The 13,698-nt window shown below is 43.2% G+C and overlaps 1 protein-coding gene and 1 long non-coding RNA gene across 11 annotated transcripts in view; one reads left to right on the plus strand and one right to left on the minus strand.

Annotated features, from left to right (window-relative positions):
* The window catches only part of ULK4 (unc-51 like kinase 4), a 440,534-nt gene that overhangs the window by 410,717 nt on the left and 16,119 nt on the right, over nucleotides 1-13,698 (minus strand). For all 9 annotated transcript variants that reach the window (XR_007772329.1, XM_050937890.1, XM_050937889.1 and 6 more), the window contains exons 6-7: nucleotides 7,920-8,021; nucleotides 7,063-7,146 (exon numbers count right to left, since the gene is read on the minus strand). Coding sequence is in view for 8 of the 9 variants with exons in the window: in XM_050937890.1 (XP_050793847.1) it covers nucleotides 7,063-7,146; nucleotides 7,920-8,021 (186 nt within the window). In the remaining variant the exon portion in view is untranslated. The remainder of the gene's footprint in view (nucleotides 1-7,062; nucleotides 7,147-7,919; nucleotides 8,022-13,698) is intronic.
* LOC127043890 (uncharacterized) lies at nucleotides 763-5,095 on the plus strand. Of its 2 annotated transcripts, XR_007772349.1 has the most exons (4): nucleotides 763-835; nucleotides 1,410-1,482; nucleotides 3,623-3,663; nucleotides 3,897-5,095. It is a non-coding gene; the product is annotated as an uncharacterized LOC127043890 (long non-coding RNA). The 2 variants fall into 2 exon arrangements; XR_007772348.1 differs by having other exon boundaries at nucleotides 763-1,482.

Here is a 13,698-nt window from a genome sequence, read left to right on the forward strand (position 1 = left end):
TGCATCTCTTTTTGTCTGCCTAAGCAAGGCCAGATTTTTCTCCTGACTCTATGGTGCCCTCGATTCTAACTGCCGGGGGGTGGGGAGAGAAGAGAGGCTAAGTGCACAAGATGACGGCAGATTATATCAAATCCAGTTCTCTCACAACGTTAGGTAGAAATTTGACTTTATCCTTAAAAAATACTGTGAAAGGAGGGCATGCCATAATGGCTCTAATTTCCCCAACCTGTCACTGCTGACATGATGGCCATCAAGAATGCCATTTTCACTGAAAAATGGAGAAGCAAGCAGGCAACCATCAGTTTAAAAATGGTGGCCTCGTAAGGCATTTAAGAACCAGACTGAGTTCCCAAACCAGAGTATGATGCTTGACTGACAAAGATTTCTGAGCCCCCTTAGGAACCTCACTGTCGTTGGGTGAGCAAAACAGGAAGGAATAAAGCGTGGGAATAAGGCTCTGCTGGAGAATATAAAGCCATGATGGCTGCCAGGTGGACTGTAATGAAGCTCAGCATAGCCCTAAACTTTTTAGAGCTAGGACACAGATCAGTATATCTGGCAGCAATGAGGTTGTCAGTGGAATACATTTGAGGTCACACCAACAGACACGTCTTGTCCATTTTTAAGAGTATGGGTAGTAGATCATTTTCTGCTGTGTAATACTTTATTCTTACTTCCTCAGAGAAGGTTGTCTCTAATCCCATGAACCATCAATCAACCATGCTTTGAGATTAAGAACTACGAGGTTGGGATGTAGGATCTTTCTGCCTTCCTGGAAGAGGAGATGAAGATTGGCCTGCAGAGTGATCAGTGAGCAAACGACCAGCTGTATTATGTACGGAAACCATGTGTGTCAGGGCCAGCTTGGAAATATTAGGATGACTCTGGCTTTGTCTTCTTTTATTTTCAGTAGAACTTTGGCTATTAGAGGAGTCAGTGGGAACGCATTGAGGTGATCAGACAACTAATGAAGGTGAAAGGCAACCCCCGGGGATCGGCGAACCAGCCTGCCTCTGGAGCAAAACTGGGCACACTTCTTGTTTATCACTGTGGCAAACAAGTCTATCTGGGGGATGCTGAAATTATTTCCCTCTTGTAATCTTGGAAGAAGTGCCTGCTAAATGTACTTGCGATCACATTCTGAACCCCTGGAAGACAACGACCTGATTGTGTATCCACAGGTTACAAAGCTTGACAGCCTCTGCACAGAGGGAGGAAGATCTTGATCCTCCCTGCCAGTTAATATAAAACAAAGGTTTGGGGGCTATGCTGGATTGTCTTGCTATGTCAGAAAAGGCCACAAATCTGTGCAGGGCTTTGGCTCTTGCTTTTACTAAATGGAGATGAGCTCCCACGAATTTCAAGTTTTCTACATGGCTCAGAGTGAATTTTTGAATGTTCAATTGTAGGCCCAATTTGAGGAAGAGATCTATGGCTTCAAAAGTTACCCATAAAGTGACCCTTCAGCAGCCAATCATCCAGGTAACAGGCCACTGAAATACCTTGCCTGCAGAGCTGAACCACTACTACTGACATGACCTTCAAAAAGACCCTCGGGGCAGACGACAGGTCAAAAAGGAGCATCCTGTTCTGAAAGTTGTCCTGGCCAATAGTAAAACATAGGAATAACTTGTGAGATGGGTGGATCGCAATGTGGAAAATATGCATCTAGAAAGTCAAGGGCTGAGAACCAATTCCTTTGATCTAATGACAGAATTATCACCAGCAAATGTCACCATTTTGAATTTTGGTGCTTTCACATAACTGTTGAGTAGCCTCAAATCTAGAATGGGTCGCTAACTGCCTCTCTTTTTTTGGTACCAGGAAGTACCTTAAATAAAATCCTTTCCCCCTGTGCTGCATGAGAACTGGTTCTATAGAACCCAAGTATAGAAGAGAGTCCATTTCTTCATGAGAGGAGTCTCTAAAGAGGCATTGGGCAGGGGGGTTGGTTGGTGGAAGGGTCGTAAAGTGGATGGCGTACTCCGGGGAGATTATCTCCACAAACAAGTGGGTTTTGGAGGTGGCCTCTGAAGCCTGCCTGAAGCAGTAAAAGGTGGTCGCTGAAGAGAGGAAGACAGCTGAATTGGTGCAGCTGGTAAGGATGAGGATGGTCATTCAAGACCTCAATCTGCCCATCAAATTGCTGCTTGGAGTTGGAAGGGTATGAGGTCAAAGGCTGAGAGGTGGATGGTTTCTGTCTTTGGAATTTTAGTCTCTTTTGATGTGGTTCACACAACCTCTAGGAGGTTGGGAATTGCACAGGATCTCTGAGCCATCTGTGTCTTGCTAAACCTTCTCTATACACTTGCCTGTAAGAACACAAACTAACCCTGGAGTCCTTTAACGTGTTCAGAGATTCATCCATGCTATCTGAAAACAGTTTAGACTATGGGTCTCAAACACTCATGCAGCCCGCAGGGCTCTTGCATGTGGCCCTCCAAGCTCCCCTTGCCCACCCCCCCGGCCCTCTGCCTACCCGCGGGATTGCCTCCTGTGGTGCTTAGAGTCCTGTGCCACTCTCTGAAGCAGCTGGCAGCACGCCTCTTTGGTCCAGGGGGAAAGGGGGAAGGAGGCAGAGGGAACAGGGAACCACAGCCAATGGGAGCTTCATGGGAGGTACCCGGAGGAGCGGCAAGAGCAGCGCATGCACAGAACCTGAGCCCCTCCCCCTCCACCAGGGGCTGAAGGAACACAGTTCCAGCTGCTTCCTGGAACGAAGTAGCGCGGGGCCGAGGCAGGCAGGCAGGGAGGGAGCCTGCCCTGGCCCCGGCGTGCGCCGTTGCCACCCCAGAGCCACTTTAGGTAAGCTGCGCCAGGCTGCAGCTCACACCCTGAACCCCTCCTGCACCCCAAGCCCCTGGCCTGAGCCCCCTGCCGCATCCTGCACCCCAACTCCCTGCCCTGAGCCCCCGCTGCACCCTGCACCCTTTCTGCACCCCCTGGGGCAGCGTTGGGGTGGGGACTTCAGGGAAAGGATTGGAATGGGGCAGGAAAGGGGTGGGAAGAGGTGGGGTCTAATGGAAGGGGTGGAGTGGGGGCAGGGCCAGAGGCAGCAAGGGGTGTGTGTCAGTGATGTGGCCCTCAGCTCAATGTACTAGTCCTCATGTGGCCCTCGTGGTCATTTGAGTTTGAGACCTCTGGTTTAGATCCCCTGAAAGGGAAGTCTTCCACTGTATTCTGGACTTCTTTTGGAAATCTGGAGCCAGAAGTCCCTCTCAATTACCACCATAGAGATTGAATGGATAGCAGTATCAGCAGCACCGAGTAAGGCTTGCAGTGAAGTTCTGGAAGGCAGCTGGCTGTCTGCATTAAATTGCCTGGAATTGCTCTCTACACTCTGCCGGTAAGACAACAAAAGAGTTCAGTTTGGTGTAATTTATGATATTTCACCATTAATGCCTAGTACTTGGCAATTCTAAATTGTAAGGAGGCTGATAAGATTTTCTACCAAGTAGGTCTAAACGCTTCTGATCTTTGTCATAGGCATAGATTTAGTGTGGTGCTGCCTTCCCCATTTGTTAACTGCATTGACCACAAAGAATTAGGAGAGCAATGAGAAAATAAAACCTCAGGTGTTTTACTAGAAGGTAATATTTCTTATCTGCTTTGTTGCATGTAGGTGAAATAGATGAGGTGTGTCCAGAAGGGCCACATTGACAGGTAAGGCTACGCGGGCAAATGAGACTGTCTGAAAGATGTCAAGCAGCTTATGATGCTTTAACCTCACGAGGGATCTGCAAGGAGTCAGCAATTTTCTTGACCAGATCCTGAAACTGCTTAAAATCATTCTCCAAGGATGGAGGATGAGGCATGACTCTTCATCCAGAGATGAAGAGGAGCTGTTGGTCAGAAGAGAGACCTCTTCATCAGTTCTATCTTCCTGCTCCTCACAGGTTTCTTCTTGAGGATCAGGTCTCCTAGTGAGGGCAGCAGATGAAGGCTGCGTACCTCTGAGCAACGAAGAATTGGGCACCTCAGCCTGGTCTCAGGGAAAACCAAACTCCTGAGGTAACAAGCATGCTGTTGGCACCGAGTCTGTGGTTTGCACAGAGCTATTGTGAATCTTGTCTGATTCAAGGGAAATGCAGTAGGAACCCAAGCAGGCTTCTTTGATAACTAGGAAGCAGAGGAAGAGCTATTCTTACCTCCTTGGTCTGCCGATGGTCCCAACGATCCCTCCACACCTGAAGCTTTGCCATCTTTCAGCTAACAATGCTCTTGCTACCTTAGGAACCAGCAGCTTCAAAGCTACCAGACTGGAATGCAGAACATGCAGATCTGGCTGAAGACTCCAATAACCTCAGCTTTTTTAGATAGATTCCCTACCTGGTGAACTCAGGGCATGATCTTTGGAAAACTTATGAGACGTCTTCCTCTTAGATGCCCTCGAGGAGCATGGTTTAGAAATAGTGGAGGCAGCAGACTTGCTTCAAGACTGGAGTACAGGAGGAGTCCCGTGGCCTGGGTCAGAAGATGGATGCAGCGAGCTCACTGTAATGAGGAGATGAAGTTTCATCTCCCTTCTTTTTTCTGGCTCTAGATTTCCATGTCAGACAGAAGATACACTTCTGGGAGTGTGCAATTCCCCGAGACAAACAATGCACTGGGAGTACCCATCACTTACCAGGATTGCCTCCTGGCATGACAGACATTTCAAACTAAGAGAACCAGGTGTAACCTCCCAGTGAACAAGACTTACCTTATCTATATAATATGAGAATTTTTTTTAAACTAGGAAGCTAAAGCTACTACTGCTTACTAACTACCGGTAATTACACTAATACTAAGACCAACTATAAATGAAGCACTAGAATAAAAACTGGGACACAGCTGAAGTAATCTCAACAGGGACAACTGCTGGAGCTCCATCGCAGGCTGAGGCAGTTGAGAAGCAACTGAGGGCGGTTTGCCTGTAGCAACTCACAGGACATGACAAACTAGCATGCATGCACAGGCTGAATGCACATTGCTATGAAAAGTCTCCAATCAACAGCACAGGGGATGTAAGTGCACACATAGGACACTATTCAAAGAAGAATAACCCATTACTTATAGAACAAAAGACTTAACTGTATGATGTATACAATTATTTTTTAATTAACCATGTCTTAAATGTAATTTAAAAAATAAATTCAAAAACACACTGAATGAATCCAAAGTCCTAAATATGACATTTTTGCATTTTAAAGGATGCTTAAGAGAAAAAAATTCTGTCCTCAAAAGGTACACAAAACTCTCTGAATCTAATTAAAATTGTGCACAGGTGCACAAGGGTAGAATTTCATCCTTCAAGAAATTTCTTCCCAAAATCTAGAGTTGATCGTATCTGATAATTGACCAGGTGTTTCAATTCCTGTACCACAGAGGGATTTCATGTATTGAATTTAAAAAAAAAATTTCAATATACAGGGTCATATTCTGAGCTCCTAAGATTAACAGAAATCCCATTGAATCCAGTGGAAATTGTACACATAGATGAAGGGCAGGACGGCCTGTAGTATATAAATTATTCAAAAGAAATTTGTTCTGAGAAAGACTACATCTAATTTTACAATTAATGTGTTTGTTTTATCAAACAAGTAAAATACCTAGAACACAAATTCTAAGTGACTCATGAGTACAGTTCCATATTCAATCTTCTAGCACCCTACGATAACAGGACAGTAACTGTACAAAATTTTGCTACAGCATGGAGTCACAAGGGTTCAGATAAGTCCATTTTTATACTGTTGTGTGTGTTGTTTCAAAGTTTGTTCTTTACTGTGTAGTCTCTGGGTATAAGTACCTTTAGGCTAAGGGAAATATTCAGTACTTCTGCTGCAGTAGACAGAATTTGGAGATTTTATTTGCAGTTCACATTTAATTAGGGCTGCCAATTTTGGTCGGCCACATTCCTGGAAGTTTCCTCTCATGACATAATCTTTAATTAAAGATTAATCTTGATTTCCTAGAGACTCCAACACAATCTTAGAGGGTTAGCAACTCTACGTTTAATACACATACAGTGGACGGAAGAGGAATGTGTAGCAGGCAAGAGATCAAGCAGCTCCAAATCCACTTTAAATTGTCTGCACCATTCACCACTTTCCCAGGATCATTTTCATACCTCAGGTTAACAGGCACAACTCTCACCAATTTAGCTAGTCACTACAGAATGCATTAGTATACTCAGTGCAAACTAAAAGCAAACTAAACTTGTGCAGACTAAATGAATGCTAAAAATCAGTGCAAGTTACACTGCCTTGCCACTTGTACCCACTTACATTCATTTGCTGACCAAATTATACCTGCTATGTTATTTAAATTACTGTTTATGTTCACTGTTTCAACCTTGTATTTCTACTTTGAAACCACACTTCTTCACACGCATCAAAGGCATTTGAGAACAAGTCCATAGCAAGTTTTAGATATTTTACTAAACCATTTTTGCATCAGAGCAAAAAAATTCTGAATTTCCTCATTAACATGACAAAAAGGGCAGCTTCGTCTTGCTTTGAGAACTCAGTGTAGTCAATGTAATTTAACCCAATTTAAAAACAAAATTCTGTTTGCTGTGAAAAATAAGTATCAGAAATTTTAACCCAAAAGAATTATTCTTCATTAAATTATAGCTATCTGAAAATAGTGGCTTATAAAGAAAGTGCCTCCTCAACTAACATGATAATATTGCAACATGATTCTATAATGTCAAGTAATGGCTTAATATGAAATGTAGCAACATATTTCCCTCTAGAGAATTTCTTTTACTCTTAATAATTAACTTTATATGAAATATCCATTTGCCCAGTGGGCAATAATCCAAAAGAACAGAACAGTTAAACTCTAAAAAGGAGTCTAGTTCTAATATTCAGTTTTAGAGATAGAAATTTCTAACAATTCTGCTAATAAAAGTTTAATTTAATGAAAAAAAAATACACTTCTGCAATTAAGAATTTTAAGCAGAATATACTTTGCAAACCAAAAATATTAGTTATCAGCATAAGAAACATAACAAAAACCTGACTACTACATTCTAGGCACTCCTCTAGTTTGACTCATTTAACTATAAGCAAACCTTACCTTTAGGTTTAGGTGGCAAAGGATTTTCATATAAAATCTGTTCAATTAATTCGGAAAAGCTTTCAGAGTAGAATGGAGGTCTTCCTAGAAGTATAAGAAGATTCACTTAATTCTATCAAACTCTGGTTAAACTGCAAAATAATTGTTACTAAATAATCTCATTCAAGAATCAAGTATCGTCAATCTGAACTCAATTTAGCAAATTAATGTCAGTTTAAATATAAATATCCTTGCTGGTGACAGTCAATGAGTAATGATGACTGCAGAACAAAACACGAGCAGGACAGCCATTAAGAATGCCCCTTCATGTCCTGTGTCCCAAAACAGGTCTCCATGGTAGCCCCAGATGCCAGCAGAGTGGATAATGAGGACAGCAAGACCACATCTATGTTAATCCAATAGGCTAGGCTAGCACACTGTTTATGTTGCCACAGGAAGACTGGGCTACAACCCTGCAATCTGGTTTGAAGGAGATGTTATTGTCCCAGATACTCTCTTCCCACTCCCCTTCCCTCTACTCTTCACAAAGCTAAAGTAGTGCAATTTAATCAGCTAAGTGAATTTTACCTTTAAAACAATATATTAATGCATTTGGTAAATTGTTTTAATGCTTAAGAGCATAAAACCACTGAATGATAGAATGGGAGCTCAAACCTTTATTATAATTTAGCAAATTATAATTCTAAGCACTAGAGGCAGTTAAAACTATTTATTATAGTTATACTATAACTCAGCTCTTAGTGACATTACCTCAACTGATTATTTTACAAGGTTCCTAAATAATTGGAAGTCTTTATATTGTACCAAAAACTCATTTTTCCAAATTATCACAAATGTCAGATAGATAGAAACACAACCTGAAAACATTTCGTAAAGCAAACAGCCCAATGACCACAGATCACTAGCTATGGAGAAGTCATCTCCCTTTATTGCTTCTGGAGCGGTGTATACAGGAGATCCTACAAAACAAAACATAAGGCAACTTGGACGATCCAGTCAGCATTTATACAATTCAGAATTTTAAAAAACGTCACCGTGTCAATCCACCCACCTCACCTCTACTGTATGCATTATCTCCCATTTAAAGATAAATGCTGAAGCTCAGTTTCCCTAAGTACTTGCTCATTGGCACAGAGAATGTCAATGTCAGATTTGGGATATAAACTCAGGAATTTGAATTATATAGTCCTGTGAACTCAACCTTACTTCTCATTAGACAACTATCCTCACTTCACTCTGATATACCTTTTCAGCAGGATTGTGGAAACTATTTTCTTGTTTATATTTCTATTTCACTACCACTACACATAACCTGAGAAGAACATCTACTGTTTTGTGCTGTAATTTTCTAATGTACTAGAGAAAGGTCCAAGTCAAAGATGATGCCCAGATTAGGGGATGGAGTGATGGACAGGATCGTGGTATTGTCCACAGTAATTGAGAAAGGAAGTAGGGGAAGGCTTGAGCTACTGACTAAACATCTATGAGATGTCAGAGACAGAGGTTAAAATTTTAGTTTGGATATATGGAGACAAGAATGAAGAAGAGAGAGGCAGATCTGTGAGTCATCAGCATGGATACTGATAATTGAATTTGTGTTTACATATGAGATTACCAGAGATCAAGTTTAGAGGGAGAAGAGAAAAGGACAAGGCATGAGCCCTATGGAGCCTGCACAGAAAACTGGCAGGGGAATGAGGCTAATCCCCTAAAGGGCACTCTGAAGAAGCAGCAAGAGAGGTTGGAGGAGAACCAGAAGAGAACTGAGTCATGGAAGCCAAGGGAGGTCAAAATTTCAAGAAGAAAATGGGTGATGGAGTAAAAGGTAGCTGAGAGGTCAATGAGGACAGAGTACTGGTTCTGAGCTTTAGCTAGGAAGAAGTCACTAGAGACTTTGGCGAGAGTGGTTTCAGTAGACTGCAAGGAGCAGAAGCTTGACAGGAGAGGGTATAGGATGGAACTGAAGGAGAGGAACTCCAGACAACAATTGCAGACAGTATGTTCAATGAGCTAAGAGACAAATAGAGGGTAAGGGAGACGGGACAGTAGTTGTCTGGGTTAAAAAGAAGAGTAAGGAAGGAGATGAGAGAAGGCAGATCAGAAGATGGGATAGGGTCACTGAGCCAAAAGGATATGTTAGAGAACAGACAAGCAGCTTCTGCATCTGTGATGGGGAGAAGGAGGAGAGAGTTGGGGGAGGGATGGGAAGGTCACATTGTATTTTGTCAATTTTATCTTGGAAGTCAGCCGGGGGGGGGGGGGGAAGAGAGAGAGAGAGAGAGAAGTGGAGGCAGAAGGAGGGGATGATATCTATAATAGACCATTTATAGTGGTTTGCCTTTGCGGTTTCTCCACCTTCCTTTGAAGCATCCAATACTGAATGCTGTCATGGACAGGATACCAGACTATATGGACCACTGGTCTGATTCAGTATAGCTATTCCTATGTTAAACTAGTATTAAAGTCGGGTGGAGAGAGGTCTACACTCTGCCCTACTGGACTCCCACTCTTTCAAACAATGCCACTTTTCATTAAGATGATCACCCACAGTAGCTTCAAATATGCCAACTGTATTTAAAAGCTCTGTGAAGCACATTTGCACAAAGTGTATTCAAAAAGGGCTTCCTCTCTTCTGAGCTCAGTTTGCTGTACACAGACCAGGGGTGAAAGTAACTTACAGGACTTACTGGTAATGCCGGAGTCCTGAGGGGTGCGTGGCCTCAACCGGAAGAGGCAGTGCCTCTCAAGATTTAAAGGCCTTGGGGCACTGGCTGTGGCTGGGAGCCCCAGGGCCTTTAAATCAACCCGGGGCTCCCAGCTGCAGAGGTGGCTGGGAGCCCCCCAGTGCTCCTGCCACGGCAGAGCTCCGGACCCTTTAAATCCCCACCGCAGCTCCGGCTGCCGGAGCCATGGGTGGGATTCAAAGGGCTCTGGGTTGACCGCAGCCAAGGCAGCCCAGAGTCCAGCCGCCGCAGCCCAGAGCCCTTTAACTCCGGCTCCGTCCCCAGCCTGGCCACCGGAGCTGCGGGTGGGATTTAAGGGGCTCTGTGCTGGCTGCTATGGCGGGGAGCCCAGAGCCCTTTAAATCCCTGCCGCAGAAGCCGGTGCGGTCCGGCATAGTGTACTGGCTCTTGCCGGCACGTCGTACCGGCTTACTTTCACCTCTGACACAGACACAAAATATAATAAATTTACTTAAACTTAGTATTAGTAACAAAAGTTCACAGGAATGGAGGTATTTCAGTGTTTGGGAAATTGGGAACACAGCCATGAAAGACAAAACTGCAGTGTCAGTTTTCACAGACTGCACAAGAGAAGAGGAGGGAGAAGAATGCAATGACTTCTCTGTTGGAATGATTTTTTCTTAATACTCTGTGTTTTGCAAAATACACATCAACGCCTTTTGAGTAGAAGCCACAGAACCGAAGATTCACAGAAATGTTTATCCTTATTTATAAAGGAGAGGACTATTTTATGCAATTTAGTTAGATATTGTGTCAGAGAGCCAACCTTGTCCCCATGGGTTCCGCGCTTCCAGACAGTTTATGCTAGCTTCAGAGGCTCACTGAACCCTTCCACATAGCCCTTTTCTCTCTAGGGCCAAGGATACAGTCTACTGAGCCTTTTTCATCAAAAACGAACAAGAAGGTTGATAAGAGAACTTCCACAGCCTCTGTTGCTCCTACGGCCTCATACCAAAACCGCTAAGCCTCCTTGCCTGACAGAGGCCTGTCTTCCCCTCCCAGGAGGCGTTTCTGTAGTGGTGGGTTGGGGAGGAACCGGGGCCCACCCTCTTCTCCAAGTTCCAGCCCAGGGACCCTAATGGTAGCAGCTGTTAGCAGCCAACCTTTCACTGCCAGAGTTGCTACATTTCCCCAGGCCACTTCCCCACAGCTCTCCTGCTTCTCCCTTCTTCACCCTTACCTTACGGCTCCCCTTACCAATGACTCGAGGGTGTCTTCATTAACCAGCCCTTCAGCCACACTTCCTCTTCTCTGGCTCCCTGGCTCTCCTCTGCCTGACTGGAGTGAGCCCTTTTATAGTATCAGAGGGGCCTTAGAGTCAAGTGGTCACATTATCTTAATGGTCTCACTTGACTCTTTGCAGGTTAATTGGAGTCAGGGGTTCTCATTAGCCTGGAGCAGCCCCTGCTCTGTCAGTCAGGGAACAGGAAACTGTTAATCCAGTGGCTAGTACAACTGCCTTCTGCTACTCTGTTGTACCCAACTGGCCTGGGTCTATCACAATATGTATACCATGCAACTGAGGGCGAGATGAGTCCCAACAAACAGAAAAAATACTGTTGAATTATTCATAGTGTTCACATGGTGTCTGTTCCCACAACCCTTGCACTGGTGAAACTCCTGTTGAAGCCAATAAATAGGGTATTGTCTACAAATTTAAGCCAATTTCTATGTATTTTTACTTAAATGAAAAATACTGGTAACAACAAAATACACAAATCCGATTATAAACCAAATGGTTTATCAGAATAATCTTCTTTATTTTCCTACAATCTCTTTTCTTTAAGTGGGCTGGAGGGCTGCTAAAATAGTGAAGCAGACATCCTCTCCTGTTACATATGATCTTGTAGTCCTTGTGTCGTCCTAGCAGGGAGTGACCATAGAGCTACCTAGATCTTCAGGACATTTCAGATTAAATCACTTATTTACTGATGCCAAATCCCATTTTTGCTCAATACTACATCTACTTAAATACTTTTTACAATATGCCTGAATATAAATCATGAATAATGTTTCATATACAAAAGATAATTTGTAGATACAACATACCTGTCTGCCAATTAACCCCAACATAGGAGGAATAAAAATAGAAAGTTTATTATCTATCAGTATTATACCGTAGTCACTAAGGGTTACACAAAAAGTCAACAAAATCTTCAGTTCCATCCTCCTTTCAAGAGCACATATTGGTTTCTTTTATCCTTACGTTTTGGTTTGGAAGAAGGGATAGGTTGTTAACTACACCCTCCCCCACACACACACACACAATTGCAGTTATTCTGATAAAGATGTATCAAAGAGGTTGTTGGGTTTATGTTTCTTCCTGAATACAGTAGGTTCATCATCATTTCTTGCAATACAGAGCTCCATTAAGAAAGTGAAATTTACACAAGCAGGAGACAAAGCTTATTGTCAATAGTTCACTTGTTCCTAATAAGTATTGTGGTTGTGGCAGATCAGCATCATGAAGAGAGAAAAGCGATCTCTGAATGTCAAGGTATTATTCCCACTTTGAACTTTAGCGTACAGAAAGTGGGGACCTGCATGTACCCCTCTAAACTTAATTCCTAGCTTAGATCTGACAGTGCTGTCACCAACCAGCAATTCCAGTGTCTGGTACACTCCCTGTCCCCGCAAAACCTTCCCTGGGGAGCCCAAGACCCAAACCCCTTGGGTCTTAAAACAAAGAGGAATAAAGCATTCCCCCTCCTTTCCCCCTCCCAGGGTTACCCTGACAGATCCCTGTGATTCAACTCCTTGAATCTTAAAACAGAGAGGAATTAACCTTCTCGCCCCTCATTCCTTTTCCCCCACCAATCCCTGGTGAGTCCAGACCCAATTCCCCTGGGTCTTGCACAAGAAAAAAAAAAAATCAGATTCTTAAAAAAGGAAAGCTTTTAATAAAAGAAAGAAAAAGTAAAAACTCTCTCTGTAAAACCAGGATGGAAAATGTTTACAGGGCTTCAGCTTTACATAAACTAGAGGGACTCCTTCCCCACTAGCCTAAGTACAAGTTACAGCAAACAGAAGTAAAATATCGTTCCAGCAAAATACACATTCGCAAATAAAGAAAACAAACATAAATCTAATCCGCCATTTCTAGCTAATACTTATTATTTTGAACATGAAAGACTGTTTCAGAAAGATTGGAGAAACCTGGTTGCACGTCTGGCCTCTCTTAGCCCCAAGAGAGAACAAAGAACAAAAACAGCACAAAACAAAGACTTCCCTCCACCAAGATTTGAAAGTATCTTGTCCCCCGATTGGTCCTTTGGTCAGGTGTCAGCCAGGTTCACTGAGCTTGTTAACCCTTTACAGGTAAAAGAGAATTAACCCTTAACCATCTGTTTATGGCACTGAAATAGTCCAATCCCATAGCATAGAGCAAGGGTTCTCAAACTGGGGGCTAGGACCCCTCAGAGTTCATGAGGTTATTACATGGGGAGTCGTGAGCTGTCAACCTCCACCTCAAACCCTGCTTGCCTCCAGCATTTATAATGGTGTTAAATATATTTTAGAAGTGTGTTTAATTTATGAGGGGGAGTCTCACTCAGAGGCTTGCTGTGTTAAAGGGGTCACCAGTATAAAAGGTTTGAGACTCACTTGCATAGAGGGTTTTGAAGATTAAGTACCGAACTTTTAATCTGTTCTCATACTTGGTGGCATCTCAATTACTGCACTTATGGTGCATTTGTATGAACCAGACTTCTTGAGTGAAAAGGCTGCTGCATTCTGGAACAGCAGAAGTTTCTTTAATTACCAGAGTTGTTTCCTAAGTACAAGGCACTGCAATAATCAAGTCTATTGTAAAAATAATATATATGTTTCACGGTAGCCAGGTCAGCATCCAGTGGGAGGATGGAAAGTCTCCTGGCCAGTAACGGATGGAAGA

This window comes from Gopherus flavomarginatus, chromosome 2 (genome assembly GCF_025201925.1).
Source record: "Gopherus flavomarginatus isolate rGopFla2 chromosome 2, rGopFla2.mat.asm, whole genome shotgun sequence".
NCBI lineage: Eukaryota > Metazoa > Chordata > Testudines > Testudinidae > Gopherus > Gopherus flavomarginatus.